Source organism: Coffea arabica, chromosome 2c, assembly GCF_036785885.1.
Source record: "Coffea arabica cultivar ET-39 chromosome 2c, Coffea Arabica ET-39 HiFi, whole genome shotgun sequence".
Lineage (NCBI taxonomy): Eukaryota > Viridiplantae > Streptophyta > Magnoliopsida > Gentianales > Rubiaceae > Coffea > Coffea arabica.
The window spans coordinates 6,750,959-6,767,416 of record NC_092312.1 but is presented as its reverse complement, the minus strand read 5'-3'; the positions used below and the strand labels follow the sequence as shown (position 1 = coordinate 6,767,416).

General features: G+C 34.9%; 3 protein-coding genes across 9 annotated transcripts; all 3 read right to left on the bottom strand.

Annotated features, from left to right (window-relative positions):
* Nucleotides 1–1,611: 1,611 nt before the first annotated feature.
* On the bottom strand, nucleotides 1,612–2,592 carry LOC113725502 (enoyl-CoA delta isomerase 1, peroxisomal-like). Its single transcript, XM_027248697.2, has one exon. It carries the CDS (start codon nucleotides 2,446–2,448, stop codon nucleotides 1,726–1,728), a length of 723 nt encoding a protein of 240 aa, XP_027104498.1. The 5' UTR covers nucleotides 2,449–2,592; the 3' UTR covers nucleotides 1,612–1,725.
* A 275-nt stretch (nucleotides 2,593–2,867) lies between these two features.
* On the bottom strand, nucleotides 2,868–8,763 carry LOC113725501 (pentatricopeptide repeat-containing protein At4g33990-like). 7 transcript variants are annotated; one of them, XM_027248695.2, is made up of 4 exons: nucleotides 5,482–8,763; nucleotides 4,140–4,453; nucleotides 3,983–4,061; nucleotides 2,868–3,168 (listed from the first exon to the last, which is right to left on the bottom strand). In XM_027248695.2, exon 1 carries the CDS (start codon nucleotides 8,002–8,004, stop codon nucleotides 5,554–5,556), a length of 2,451 nt encoding a protein of 816 aa, XP_027104496.1. In that variant the 5' UTR covers nucleotides 8,005–8,763; the 3' UTR covers nucleotides 2,868–3,168; nucleotides 3,983–4,061; nucleotides 4,140–4,453; nucleotides 5,482–5,553. The 7 variants fall into 7 exon arrangements, with proteins under 7 accessions (XP_027104496.1, XP_027104494.1, XP_071930060.1 ...); XM_027248693.2 differs by having other exon boundaries at nucleotides 3,983–4,453; XM_072073959.1 differs by lacking the exon at nucleotides 3,983–4,061 and having other exon boundaries at nucleotides 4,062–4,453.
* Nucleotides 8,764–11,063: 2,300 nt separating this feature from the next.
* LOC113725500 (ACT domain-containing protein ACR9) lies at nucleotides 11,064–15,602 on the bottom strand. Its single transcript, XM_027248690.2, has 6 exons — nucleotides 15,144–15,602; nucleotides 14,165–14,383; nucleotides 13,974–14,079; nucleotides 13,172–13,523; nucleotides 12,363–12,647; nucleotides 11,064–12,179 (listed from the first exon to the last, which is right to left on the bottom strand). Exons 1-6 carry the CDS (start codon nucleotides 15,298–15,300, stop codon nucleotides 12,033–12,035), a joined length of 1,266 nt encoding a protein of 421 aa, XP_027104491.1. The 5' UTR covers nucleotides 15,301–15,602; the 3' UTR covers nucleotides 11,064–12,032.
* Nucleotides 15,603–16,458: the final 856 nt, after the last annotated feature.

The following is a 16,458-nucleotide window of genomic DNA, read 5'->3' as shown; positions in this document are numbered from 1 at the left end:
TTATCAGCAACAATATATTTATATAATCTATTTTATCTTAATTTAAAAAAAAAGGAAGCCTAAAAAGATTATTATAGAAACTAATAAATATACAGATTCAACTAAATTAAGAGAGTATTATGACATTCGCTATAGATGATATTCGTACCCTTACAGTCCAGTCCAAGAAGGACTTAAGTCCCTTGTTGGTGGCGCCATTGGCCAAGCGGTTTTGTAAAGAACTCGTACGCTAGTACAATTTAACAAGGACGACAGCACCTAGAACATAATTGCTCCTGCCCCAACTAGCATTCCTCCTTTCACAATTTCCACCTCATTTTCCAAAAACCAATGGGTTCGTTTGGATTCTTTGTTTTTGCACCTGTTTTTGAAAAACTATTTTTCACATTCCAAATGCTACAGTAAATATGTATTTCAAAAACAATTCCAAAAACACCCATATCCAAACATTATATAAAAAACAACTCCAAATATATAAATTTAATATGTATATTTCAATTTATATTAATATAATATAAATTGAAATATATAAATTGAAATATGTAAATTGAATATGTAAATTGAAATATACAAATTGAAATTTATATATTTATATGTTATATATTATATATTATATAAATATTTACATACATTAATATTATACATAATATAATATAATATACATAATATGTAATATTGTATACATAAATGTATAAATATTTATACATAATATATTATGTACATTATATTATAATATATACATTATTAATGTACTTTCATTATTATGTACATTATTGTGTATAATAATGTATAATAAAGTTAAGTATAATATATAATATACATAATATGTAATAATGTAATAATGTATATTATGTATATTATATTATATATATACAATATTATGTATATTATACAAATTGCAAAATTTTATATTATATATTTATATATTATATAAATATTTATATAATGAAATATACAATAAATATTACAAATTGAAATATTATATAAACACCATATTTATTAATATTCAAATATTTATAATTAATATTAATGTATATTATATATATTAAATATTTATAAATAATATATTTATATATTTATTTATTCATATTATATATAATTTATTTATTTAATATATATTTTTATATATTTATAATATATTTATACAAAAAATATATATTATAAAATTATATATAATATAATATAATATAATATAATATATATTATATAGATTATACATTTATATAAATGTACATTTATACATAATATATATATTTATGTATATTTATAATTTACATTTATATTATGTATTATATATAATATAATACATTGATACATTTATATTAATATACATAATATTAATTTTACATTTATACATAATATTAATACATTTATATATTTATATTAATTATATTAATACATTTTTACAAAATATTAATATATATTTATGATATATTAATTTATATAATATTCATTTATAATTTATATATTTATAATAATATACACTTATACATTTCTAAATATATTTATATTATGTATTACATATAATATAATACATTTATATATTTTTATATAAATATATAAATATATTTATTTATAAATATTTATAAATGTATTATAAATGCATAAATATATATAAATATAAAAATATATAAATTATAAATTATAATTAACATGAAAAAGACAAACGAACTAACATGACTTTTTTTTTTTTTTTTTAGAGTAGGATTATTACAAAGGAAAATCTCAGAGTCTTGAAAAAGTCTTGGTTGAGCTCCCATAATCACCCACGGTTTCGTCAAATCCAAGCGTACTCAACACCTCATCCAGCACAGCCGTCCTATTCTGAGCGTACACGTGTCCACTCCACTTCCTTCTCACCAACTCCTCCCCGAGTTTCACGGCAGCGTCCACCGTCTCCTCCGCGCCATCATGCGCCGAGTCGATAATGCCCCTCTCCAGAGCCATCTCAGCTGTCAGCTTAGCCGCTTTCATTATCATCTCCCGCCGAGCCTTTGGCGAGCTAACTTTGCTCTTTATCAAAGCCGCAAACCAGAGAGGAACTTTGTATCCGATATCCAGCTCGCTCACGTAGAGAAACCCTCGATCCTTTCGCATTAGATGGTAGTCGTGACACAGCGCCAAGACGAAGCCGGCTGCGGAGGCGTGGCCGGTGATAGCCGCGATGGTGGGCATGGGCAGAGTGATTAGTTCGGAAACGAGAGAACGAAGCTTGGAGGACATGAGCTGTGCGCGGCCGCCATTGCTTCCGGCCCACTTAAGGTCGTAGCCGTTGGAGAAATACTTACCTTGGGCCGTGGTTATCAGGGCCGAGGGGGAAGTAGATTCGGCTTTGACTTGCTGGAGCGCGGCCCGGATGGAGTCGATGAGCGTCGGGTTTAACCGGTGCTCATCGTTGCCGGTTAGGGTCAGTATAAAGACGCTGCCTCGCTTCTCCAGAGAGCACATATCTCTTGGATTTGTTTTCAGATGTTACTCTGAGCTCCCAAGTCACTGCAATGATTCTATTTCTTTAGTTCCCAGCCTTTTTAAGGGAAGATATTTTTCTAGGTTGTGTCTATTCTCCGGACATCTAGGTACCGTAGCAATGGTGCCGAATTTATTGGGTACCAATGACGTGGCAATATGGATAAATGATTCATAATTAATTTTAACTTAATAAATGATAGATAAAATTTATCCAATCTATTTAGATCTATTTAATAAATGAATTTAAATGGATTAAATAAAAATTAATTATCTATTTATAATTTATTTAAATATTTTTGTTACTTTTTTTTTTTGTATTATCATTTCTTATAAATTCAAGCCACAAAATACCACGGATGTAAATTCAAGCAAAATGAACCTTCGTTGCACTAAAAAACTATCTGAAATTATTATTATTATATATATGTATATATATATTACATATTACAGAGTAGTCATATATTGCAAACTAGCCCAAACAATAGAAGTCCTGCATAGACCGTATGTAGGGTATCTACAAAAATACCAACACTGGCTTTTATTCGTGCTCACACAACACCTGCAATGTCTACTACTAAAGCCACGGATGACTTTTGAGCTCAACATCTAGTAATCAGGTGCATGGGTGTACCAAGCAGGGCATGTTCCCTTTGTCCCGACCTCTTCAAAGCCAATCGAAATCCCTTTGTACTGTGGAGTCTAGAAGAAGAAACAAAGGAATGATTAATTAGTTCAGCAGTAAACCCCAACATTCAGTTTCAGGGTTGGTTACCATTCACGGGGATGGCTTTTTCACGCCCCAACTACAATTTTAGGATGGCTCCTTTTTTAGTCATTTCCTTTCCCTCTCTTTTATTTGATTTTTAAGTAAATGGATATATATGATTTTTGTGAATAATTCATATAAATTCATTTAATTTAATGATTTTACTTTAATCAACCATTTAAAACCAATACTATAAATGGATAATCCATTATCCATTTAATTATGGATTATATGGATGGATAAATGGATCTCAATCCAAATTGTCACTTCTAGGTACCATTCATTATTAATTGTTTCCCTAGAACTGTTGTTGTATCTTTGAATTAAATTAAATTTATTGTTTCTTGAATTTGTCAAAAAAAAAAAAAACCGAATCTATCGGGTAATCAGAAGGTGGAAATTTACCACATTTTCACATTAACAATTTTTAAAAAGATGAAATTCAATGTACTAAACAGGCAAATATCATCCATATAAGCCGTCTGGAATGCATATACCTTGCACGTTAAACAGTGTGTCAAATTGATAGAACAGCGTTCATTTTCGCAGTTAGATATAAAGGCCAAACAGGATTCCAGTAAAATTTCCCTACAATCTTTTCGTTTCAAATTTGACACTTGGAAACAGTAAATTCTCACTCAATTTAGTGATGATTTTGGATGTAAGCAGTAATAAATCAATGTAAACAAAAGACAAGAACGGCAGCTACACAACTCATTGGACATAATTGTTACCAAATAAATTTACCTATTGTCGGATGGGCTGTGAAATAATGGCAATTGTTACTTGTTCATGAAGGCTGTCAACTAGCAGCGAAAAATAGTACCTTCAAGGAATTGCACGGCAGTGGCCAAATAATCAGAATTGCCAATGGCTGCTTGACTTGTATGAAAAGAAAGCTCACCTACAAACTAGCATCATTCCTTAGAGAGTCATATTCCAGCTTCCTTCTCATGGCAAGACCGACTCAGATGGCTGTAATGTACTGCAGGAACAGGCCTGATTCAAGGAGCACTGGTTCCGCGGAGTTGTCAATTATAGGTTCATGTTCTCCTCCTGAAAAGGATCTCTGCAGTTTACTCTGCAAATCAATATCTCCAAGTTAAAGGAGCATAGAGGATTCTCATCTGTTTTTTAATAGGCAATGGCCTCATCCAAGTTTCTCCAAGTTTTGGAAGCAATTCTGTAGAGAGAACACGATACCGTTTGCAAAACTATCTGCAAAAGATACTTTGACTTCAGTTCAGTCATTAGTTGAAAAATTAGGAAAGAAAGTCAGGCCTGTCAGCATTTCTGATTTGAAAATGACCAGCTGAGGATTAACAAAGACTGGCAGATAAAAGGACAATCATGTAAGGTAAATGTTCATGAGATGCATGCTTATTGCTGAGAAACCTTACAGATTCACTTCTGGCGGGAATAATACAGGGACCCAAAGTAGAACCGTGAAACATTCAAAAATGGAAAAAAAGTCAGAGTCTAGATTCACAACTCACTTTAAATTCAGTGACAGTCATAATAATCCAATGAATCTTTCCTGCTCAAACAACCAAAAACAGAAAATCACTTGAGCATTGATAATTTTCTACATTTCCATGTTGACATAATAGCTTAAGATTAATTACTAGAGCTTCACAGAGCAGTGATTAACTAATACTAAAAAAGATTTGGGTGTTGGGGAGAGAGAGGGGGGGGGGGGGGAGGGCAGTCAAGGGGGAAAAGAAAGATTTTGCCAGAAATCAGGAACTAGTTACAACATTCCCCACAGTTATCATAGCCACATCACTTAGTCTTGAAAACTATCAACATTGCATTCAGCAAATAGCTTTTTTGATACTCTCTCTCATGTTGGAATGACTTTCACATATATTTTGTCTAAGACTTCATTCAGAATAAAAAGGAAAAATTAATTTAAAATTAAGCAAACTGAATCCAACAATAAAGGCTGGTACTAAAATTGTGGATGAAACCAAAGGAAGAAGACTAGGGTCCATAATAAACAGCTAAAATCTGCAAAACCCAACATTGTAGCACTCTCAAGCTTATCATTTAATGCATCCCTGTCTAAGCAATAATCACCCGACACTATTGTCAGTGTCCTTAATATGCTCTTGTTCAGCACTTGACTAATTAAAAAAATTGCAAATTGAGAATATAAATACCTATAACTCTGATCCTAAATAATATACTTCGTACAATATGGCCAAGAATGTTCCTTCAGAAAAGAAACCACTATAAGTTCTTACCCTGGATCTTGGATGAACCCGAAAATCAATCCAAATGGGAAACTTTCAGCACCAAGTAATGACATCCAGTCGTTACCAATAATCTCCACAAGAACAAAATCCATCTTTGAAGTGATGAAAACGGTTTGAATCTCTCACAATAATCTCCCTCTCAGTGATCTTAGATGTAAATTTAGTCATATTGTGGCAGTCTCCACAAACACGCAAGTTCTTAAAAATTCGAATAGTGCTTTTTGGAGGTGAATTTAAGATTCCATAAGCAATAGCCAATCTCTCACTGTGACTTGTGAGAATGTTTTCCTTCTCATCATCCTCAACATCCTGCAACACAAAGCTGTAGTCTGGAGCATAACCAAGGTCTTTTGCTTTGGCAGTTAAAATGGCCAGTTCCATGTACATCTCTTCAGACTGTGGATGTCCAGTATAAAATACCTCAATCATATTATTTAACTCAATCGAGGTCCACCCAGGTGTCTTCCTCAATCCCTTGTCTCTAGCCCATGATCTTACTACATCAACCCCTTCCCATCTCCCAACATTTGCATATATATTTGACAATAAGACATAGTACCCAACATTATCTGAATCAACTTCAAACAAGTGGTGCGAAGCCACTTTACCCAACTCAATATTTCCATGGATTCTACAAGCATTAAGAAGAGCACCCCATACTGAAGCATCAGGAGGTACAGGCATACGTTTAATAAAATTGTATGCCTTTTCCAGATGTCCGGCCCTACCATACAAGTCCACCATGCACCCATAGTGCTTCATACCAGGTTTAATTTCATATTCTTGCTGCATCAGGTGAAAATATGATTTACCTTGGTCAACCAGGCCAGAATGGCTGCAAGCTGCCAATATGGACAAAAAGGTTATGTGATCTGGCTGTACCCCCTCATCCAGCATATCTCTGAATAGTTGTAGAGATGTCCCACCACATCCATGAATTCCATGGCAAGCTATAATTGCATTCCAATGGACAGAACTAGTCCTGGGAACCTCATAGAATAAAAGCAATGCCTCATCCAGTCTCCCACACTTTCCATACAAATCAACCAGGCATGTGCCCACAAAGATATCCCAATGTAGACCTCTTTTGAAAACCTGGCCATGAGCTTTAGTCCCTTCTCGCAAGGCTCCAAGATGAGCATAAGCAGGTAAAACACTAACCCAAGTACCCTCATCAGGTGTTATGTTTTTGCAAGGCATCATGCGGAATATTTCAACGGCCTCGCTTGCAAGACCATTTTGACCATAACCTGCGATCATTGTGTTAAATGAAACCACATCTTTAACAAACATTTCATCGAAAACCATGCGTGCAGAGTCCATAATGCCAAGTTTAGCATACATGTCAACAATTGTATTTCCAAGTACAACATCTTCATTAATCCAACATCTCCGTAGAATATATCCATGGATGGATTTTGCAGAAACATAATCTCTAGTCTGAGCAATGCTGGAAGCTATGCTTACCATTGTCAATAAATCTGGCTGAAGTTGATTGAGTTGCATCTGATGAAAGAAGTAGATTGCACAACCTGGGAGATCATTTTGCTCATATGCAGCAATCACTGAGTTCCATGAAACTATATCTCTGAGCACCATCTGATCAAAAACCTTCTGGGCGCTTTCTAATTCACCAAATTTAGCGTACATGTTAATCAGGGCATTGGACACATAAACATCAACTTCCAAGCGATGCTTTATGGCATACAAATGAACCAGCATGCCTCGTAAACTATCATTCATTTGTGCACAAACAGGAAGAATGCTAGAAACAGTCACTGAATCCATCTTAATTCCTTCCAATCTCATTTGATCCAAGATTGCCAACGCCTCCGCTGCATTCCCATTCTGACAGAACCCAGATATCACAGAATTCCAGCAGCCCATATCTCGAGATGGCATGTCCTTGAAGATCCTATTGGCAACAATAAACTGCCCAAAGCGGCAATACATGTGGACCAGTGCAGAAGCAACAAAAACATCCCATTCAAAGCCCAATTTGAAAACCCAACCATGTAGTCTCATCCCATCAATTAATCTACGACAAGCTTTCAGAACCGGAGGAAAAGTATAGAAATCGGGCCGAACATCAGACATTGACAACATTTTGTAAACACAATTAACGGCTTCAGTAAATTGGCCATTACGAACATAAGCTGACAACATCGAGTTCCAGCTATAGGTGTCTTTTGTTTGTATCTGATTAAAAGTACTGCAAGATAATGAAACATCACCCAGATGGGCATAAAGATTGACAAGTCTAGTTGTGTGGGACAGTCTCTGCACCCTCCCTGAGACAATAAGGAGGGCATGAAGCCTCTTAACGATATCAGTTTTGGTGCATGAGCTGAATAAAAGCTCAAAATCAATCTCATTCTTCTCATCCTCAATGTCATTTGGTGGAATCTGAAGGCAGATTGCATTCGTGGAATACCAATGATAGTTAGATCGAACATATGGAAGAGATGTTGAAAAATGCCTACCTTTCCAGGCTGGCAACAATCTGAACATGCCCTAGAGCCACAGCAATATCACAAGGCAAATACTAAATACATACAGTTTATGTGCTGGAACTGGGACAAGGACACAAAGCAATATCGGTAACCAAGTTATTTTAGAAAGACTGAGTACCAAGAGTTATTACAACATTCTCTGCAGGTCTGCTGTTATAGCCTTTTTCTTTTGAATAGGTTTTCAAATTCCATCAGAAACAGGTGACCAGAATCAAGTCTTGTCAACTACTATGGACCTTTCAGATAATTAATTTGCACGGTTAGTCATTACTACACCTTTTTTGCCAAGACGGAATACTTAATTGTGGAGTATTTTCTTCGCTTTGCTGCTTTCTTCCGTCGAATTTTTTCTGAAACATAAAATTTAACTCAACCCTATATCAATAAGAGCTTTATAAAGAAACAAACTTCCTTAACGCTTGACTAAAACCTGCCAATAGTATTGTACTCAGTCGAAGTTACTAAGATATATTTCGTTTTTCTCTGCATGAATGGTGAGAAATTTTTGCAGTGGAGAAGAAATTTAAAAAGATTTATTAAGAACAAAGGTAAATAATCTGACCTCCTAAGACTAGCTTTTCTGCGTTTAATTCCGCTCCAAGTGCTACCAGAAAGCAGGAGTGGAATGAGACCATCGATTCTATGATGTAGGAAACCTCAGAGGAGGAGGAGGACGGCGGGAGTGAACTGATGTTGTACCTTCGAACTTGGGAAATTTGAAGGCAATGCGTGCAACGCTGCCGTTAAAGTGTTAAACAGCATTTTCAATTTTCTCTCTTTTTTTTCCCTATTTCTTTTTTATCCTTCTTCTTTTTTCTTAAGTAACTTTCTTCGGTATTTTTAAGGCAAGGAAAGGAAAGGAATTCCTTGTTTTTCCTTCTTCTTTTTTCTTAAGTAACTATCTTCCTCGTGGGACCTCAAAGGATACCGGCTTTTGGGGTTCCCTCGGGGTTTAGATTTGTAAAAATTGACGTAAGCTCTTTGGGTTTCGAAAGAAAAAAAAAACTACCTTCATTATTTTTCAGGCAACGAATCTTTTGTCTCGTATTCCATGCCACTCTTTGTTTCACTTTTTATTATATTACTATTTCTCCTTCATAAACATCATATTTAAGTTCTTTTTTAATTAAAATCCAATAACTATTAACTGAGTAATACACAAAATTTAACAAACTCACAAAATCAAAATGCATAAAAAATGATATTTTTATAAATTTTTTGTTGTATTTTTAAATTTTCTATTATATATTAAAATTTTAAACTATTGTATTTATTTTTCTCAAAAAATAAAATTCATAAAAAATGAGATTTTTATGAATTTTTTGATGTATTTTTAAATTTTCTATTATATATTATTTTTTAAAGTTATTGTATTTATTTTACTCAATTAATAGTCATTGAATCTTAAGAAAATTAAAAAATAACTAAAATATAATATTTATGAAAGAGAAAAAGCAATATAATAAAAAGTGAGACAAAGAATGGCACAAAGTGTAAAACAGAAGATCCATTGCAGTGGGAAAATGACCTTCATTTTTCCTTTCTTTGAAGAGGAAAGGGAAAGTATAGAAAGGGTAGGAAGGGGTCTATATTATTTGTTTGACATTTAATTGTCATCCAAAAATGGGTGAAAAAAAAGAGTTAAATTAAATGAAATAATTTAAAATTTTTAAATATATGTTATTCCATTTCTTTTCTATTAATTAAGACTTGAACTTTTACTTTCCTTAATCTAAATAAAACACTGGTGTTTGTTTATTTATTTTTCTTTTCATACTTAGAGTTTGTTTGATAACATAAAAAAGTGCTGAATCTGAACTTTTTTAGATATTCAGATGTTTTGAGTGTTTGATAAATGAAAATTCATTTGCTGAACTTGTTAAGTAGTGCTGAACTTGTGTGTATTTTTTTCAGCACAAGAATCCTAATTGAATGCTTAATTTTGATAAGAACCAATAGAATTACTTCAACTACCTTATCTTATCTACCAAATCTACCATTGTTTATTAATTATGTTAAAAATTCTAATATAATTAAACAACCTAATATTCTCTATCTAATGATTTTCTATTTCTCTTTTCCTCCCTTTTGAATGACTTTCACTTCTTCTCCATACTTCTCATATAATAAAATTTATCTTTTATATTAATTTGATTTAAAAATAAATATTGTCATTTTCATACCTAACATTTTTAACTAATTAAATCATATGTTCTATTTCGTTTTTGGATGAAAAGATATAAAAGCAAAATTGTCAAATTTAACTTATTAAGCATTCAGTTATAAATATTTATCAAACAGTATAAATAGGTTTAGCATTAAAATTCAGACATTTATATATTGTTTTTCAGTGCTTAAAATTCAGCAAATTAATTGTTTCAGTATTCAGATTTCAGAATTCAAATTCAGTTTTATCAAACGGAACCCTAGTCCAAACAAAATTAAAGGGAACCTGCCTTTTTTTTTTCTTCTTAACTCTCCTTTCCTTTCCACTCAGGTCATTTCCCTTCAATCACTCAATCCAAAGGCTCAACGTTTTCCCCCCAAACCCCCCAAAAATAAAATAGAGCACAAGGAAACTGGAAAATGAAGATTTGGTACGCGGCCACCCCACTGGTGGCAATGACAAGGAAATTGATTTGTTTTTGGCCCACAGGCGGCTTGACAAGTATCTTCTGTAAAATATGCAGTCTTGTAGCGTAGGTCGAGATGTTACTCGCTTTTCAAAAACTTCCTTGTCCTTCAAAGAAAAAAACTTCCTTGGGCCAATTAAACTAATTAAGACTCGATCAAGTCGTTACTCCATATTCCCGACTGTGAAATCCTCCTATTTCCCTCTTAGCTCTTTTCCGTGTGAGAGAATCTCCCTTGTTTAAGATCCAATCAATTGCTTACTTAAAACTGCTTAAAAAAACTCGTCCACTCTTATTAGTTTGGTCACACTCTAGTCTTTCTCCCTCATGGCTCACGAGAAGCACTTACCTGGATTCATCCCAAGAAAAAGAGGCTTAAAACAAAAAAAGAAAGAAAGAAAATAGGACTGCCTATCTCCACGAGTAAAAATGAAAGTTGTTTTCTGACGTGCCAGCCGGCTGGCTGAGCCTCGGTAAAACCATTGCTGACCTGGCCGGAGCTTTTATATGTTCTTCTGGGTACAATAGATTTCTAAAATGAGGCCACTATACGAGACTACTTATGCCTGCTCAAACTTTAGGGCCAATTCGTCTTCACAGTTGTGTGACAGGCCGAACTTGGCCAATTTCTCAGCACCTTTAGTCCCCTCTCTGAGTTTACATGTTGATAATTGCGCTTCCAGACTTCAAGATCTTGCAGGTACACTCCTGTAGTTAGATATCCAGGCAAAATTGGACACCATTTCTGCTGGGACTTCTTTGCATCATACGTCCATGGGAATGCCACGTCAAGTTTTGAGGTTACCATTAGATGCCCCAAGTGTTGATTAAGCAACCAGGCGATTGCCCTCTCATCCTCTAATTTCATTTTTCCTAAGCAACATTTAAAACAATGTCCAACCTATAGCAGGCTGATACACACTGAATTTACTCCTACATCAGCACATGCCCACTTTCATCATCGTTTCTTTTCTCCTTGAATACTTCCTACTAGGGGGCTCAAAGCCATGACAGCTTATTATCATTCTCCTCTTTACTCTTTTTTTTTTTTTGGGTCTTGGTAAGTAATTCCACTCTTCATTTTACAACGCTCACAAATTATATCAAGTAATTGAGCATACTAAAAAGAACCAAATAAAGCCAACGGTAAATTTTTTGCTAAGCTACACGAAGGATCGAAGGATTACAACAAGAACATGAGCAGAAGGTGAGGAGCTTGATGTATTTCATTTGTTGAAACCTTTGTTGACGAGCCATACAGTTTGCAACAGCAAGCCTTCTCAACTCAAGTGGAGCAGAAATGCTCTTATATCTTCAGAAACCTGATGCCTTATGAACACATCACCCTGAGACAAAGTGCTAGTTCTCAATGAGTGAGGTATTAATTGAAAATTCACCAACCCATCAGAGTTCCTTTAACCCTCTCAACAATTTCACTTCGAGCTCGCTGGCTAGCTAATGGGAATCCTCGGCTTTCTTCCAAGAGAAATCTATACACTTCCCACTGGCGATCTGATGTTGAATGCCTATCAATCTCAGCCTGCAAATGAATCAAAAGGATAAGTAATTTGAATAGGTATAATTTAAGGACTTCTCGCTCTTCTCTAAATGCACAAAAGTAAGTTCGTTCACATAGAGAGAGAGGGGCTGGGGGAAGGCCAGTGAGCTGGAAGAGCAAAAGAAACCAAGATCGTGTAATTGTTTAAAGTATGTGTTTGCATACCGAAAATATACAGATCCCAAGTGTTTTTAGGGCAAATGTAACATCATAAAAAACTCGTGGCCTTCCCTTTCCAGATAACTCAACAGGATTAGCAACCAAGAGTTCTGTATCAGGGCCACGGCTAGTAATGGTGACTCTCAGCGGATGAAGCATCTCTTCCTTTAGGTGAGAACATAAAGCAACTTGACTTTCATGACCTACAATCTTTTTCCCATCTCTTTTCTGGATAAACAGGTCCATGTTCCGATATCCTTTAGCAGTAGGAGAAATTCTTCCATAAGCAATCTAGAAGAAAACAGAAAAAATTGGCATTGCAACATTTCCCACAAAGTTACAAAGAAAATCAAGGAATGCCAATTTAGAAGAAATCTAGAAGAAATATGGAGGAATTCTTCCATAAGCAATCTAGAAGAAAACAGCAAAAATTGGCATTGCAACATTTCCCACACAGTATTTCAGTCCATGTCAACTCAAGTGAGAAGCTCTAGATTCAAATGATTGCTTGTAAATATGGAGGACCTAACATCAAGCCTGACCCCCTTATCCAAGAAAGATCCTTTAAACAATTGTCCAATACTAAACTATATAAACTGGCCTATCCTGGATAATGCACAGAAAACTCAATACAGCGCAGAAGCAACTACCATTAAATTCTTGATAATCCAGTCAATAAATTTACGACTCAAGGTCCTTAAAGTACAAGCACTTCCAGAGGGAAAAAAAGGGTGCTGTTTTACCAAATTTAGTACAAGATAACAGTTCCAGTTAGTTATAAGCAATACACCCAAAGAAGTTTTGCAATGGCATACCTGAATATCTAGATCCTTGAACGTCCTCAAAATGTCATAGATGAGGCCCTTTTGATCAGTGCATTGTATTTGGAGCAATGTATGGGCTGGGCTCAACACATTATCCACGGTGATCGTAGCTTTGTTAACCCTTGCCACTTTAGAAGTGACAACCTGTGAACAAGCATCTTTGTGGGACAACTTGCAACTGAATAAGTCTTCAGCAACTTCCGGTGACAAAGAGGAGAAGTCCTGCTGACCAACATATTCAGGCCCAGCTAGCTCAAGTTCACAGCTGATACAATAGTCGCCTAAAACAAGGCCAAGATGTTTGCAAGTTTTGTTCCGTCTTTCTTGAGTGTGTAACAAGTCCCTGATGTCATAGATGATAAAGTTAGACAAAGGATAGATGATGCAGGAGACCCAAAAATTGTCAATTGTGTATCCTTCAAAGTGGCCAACAGTGACTAACGATCTTATGACACAAAAACTGAGCAACATTAGGCAGCATCATAAGGGATTTGTTCACTAGTCCCAACACAATCAAAATTTTTAGGAGAAGTCTGGGGAGGGGTTCAAGAAAGTTCCAGATTAACTATTGCAACGCAATGAGAAACAACAAAATCATCAAGCACTACACAAAATGACAAGAAATAGGTGATTGAAAGCTCAAGAACAACATCACGTGTCACATAAATAGTTCACAATATAAATAAATATCCATAGTTCCAATACTAGAGAAAGTCAGAAAAAGTACAAGATGATGACAGATGCATCAAAAAACCTTCTTTGCAATTATTAAAGAGTCAGGCTTATGACTCACATGCCATCCGTGATGAAGAAAAGGTCTAACACTTTGCCATCTGGAGTTGTCATCACTTTGACTTTTTGAATGCTTAGTTCAAGCTCACAAAGGAGCTTTGTTACATCTGAAGAAAAAACCCACAGAATCTTGTCAAAAAATAAAAAATACACACGAAAAATGGAAAGAAGGAAGTGGGGTCCTAACTTTACCATGTAAGAGTCCTTTCCTATCCAAGCAAAAAACCTTCAGCAAGTAGACTTGGGGGGGAGGGGAACAACTAGATTGTTGATTGAAGTAGGACAAAATCAAACATGATGGGCAAGCAGAGAGAAGCCGGCTTTTCAAGCTCTCCCAATCAATCTTCAAAGAGCTTGGACGTGGAACAACCCACAACACGATGTAACACCATTTTCCATCAGTAGAGAAATCTGTAATAGAAACACAAAAACATAGTGTGTTATATGCAACATCTTGTGTACACGAAAAAGGCATATAACTCCAATCTTTTATCAACGCGTTCAAGAATTAGAGAAACTGCATAAATTAACATAGCACAAAAATTGCGAATGATTCTGTTAATTGAAGAGACATACGATTAAAAAAAAAAAAAGACAAAAACCATGTGGCTCCTTCAAGAAACTGTTATTCATATGTAAAATCATCTGGAGCCTATACCATCAAATAATAAATGCCTTCAGAAGGACGTAACGATTAGCCCAAAAACTTCTCTGTTTCCTTAACCATTCCTAGTTTACTGACTATGAGAAACAACAAAAAGGATTCACAATGGAGCATCAACCTGAGGAGCAGCTTAACCATCTACCAACAAAATAACAAGAAAAGAAAATTCTCTGATCATGAGAACAAGGTATAATACTCAAACCAAAAGATATGCTTGTCTGCAGATCTCTATGCCCATGCCCTGTTTATCATCTATCGTTAATGTTTTATATGGAATCTGGAAACCAACCATTTGGTTTGGAAAGAAGCTAACAGCACTACATGCACATGCATGTCAGCTCCATCATCAACAATTCTGACAAACTATTGCAAGTTGTCAAGCTCAACACACATGAATAAAATCAGAAATCCATCCCGTGCAAAGAGATTTGTAAACCACAACTGCCAAGATTGGAATTGCATGAAGAATGCAATCTAAAATTGAAAATGGTTAGTATAATCACAAACCTCCACGGGTGACATAGAGTCCAAATTCGAGAATAATGCGAGTGAGATCACACCCGAGTCCGGCCTTATCAGGGCAGTTCACCTTGACAACGCTCGGTTCACCGGAATTCTTCCCATGCTCGATCAAGACGATATCGTCCCAAGAAGGAATCCCCATTATTATCTTCCTGGACCCGTACAAGTAATAAGAAAGGGCTAGGAAATCTCGCTCTTATCAATTAATCTACAGTCATAATTGTTGTACTTGCTGCAGTACTAGAAAGGTCGAATTTAAGGAAAAGAACAACCCTGGCTGAAAATTGAAATCTCTTGTATTTTTATTTCTATGAGAAAATAAGAATCAGAAAAAAGGAGGAAGTTAGTTTTGTTTGTTTCGAGAAAGGTAGGCAGGTAAGAGAAGCTGTGCTGTGTTTTATTAAGAGAGCCGCCCCGAGGGGGGGGCGGGGAGCTAGTTGATGTTGGAGGGCTGTGTCGAGCAGGGCTGGCGGGATGTGGCGTGGGGTCACAGGCCATGCCTGATCCACGTAAGCTTTCGTCATTCACCAGCCAAATTACCACGTGTTTTTCGTAATTCTCTGATTGTCTTTTTTTTTTTTCTCGGGTTTGTCGGGGCCCTTTTAGGAATCCTGAAAAATCCCAAGGATCCAAGGATAGCGACAATTGAACCAATCAAATGTCGGAGTGTTGGAGAGAGAGAGAGTTGATGTGATTTATAAAACGATAGCATTGTTGTCACAGTTCCTGTGATGCCTAGCCATCTCAAGCCCCCCCCTCCCCTTTTTTTTTTCCTTAAAAATAAAAAAAAATACATCTTCCTGGCTTGCTCGTCATAATTAAAAATGATTTTAAAATTTAAACTTCTTTTCATTTTTGTCTATAATAGATGGATGTTGAACACGCGTTAAAATATATTCAAGCACAATATAAATAATTAATAAAAATAAACCAAAAGTATATAATATTAAATTATATTAATGAAAATATTGAAAGTATATAATTAACGAGGAAATATAAATAAATAAAAAATGTAAATAATAAAAGTATATAAATGAAATGAAAAGTGATAATTATAATATATATACTCCCTCCGTCCCACTTTGATAGTCCTGTTTTCCTTTTTTGTCTGTCCCAAATTGCAGTCCACTTTCCAATTGAAGAATGTAGTTATATTTTCATTTTCCTAAAATACCCTTATTCAATACAAGTTGTTGTTGCTATAAACCTACCATATTTAATGAGAGTTGATTCTTTTTTTACCATCAATTCAAGTTCCCATAAAGTTGTACTCTATTTAATGTGAGGGTATTTTAGGAAA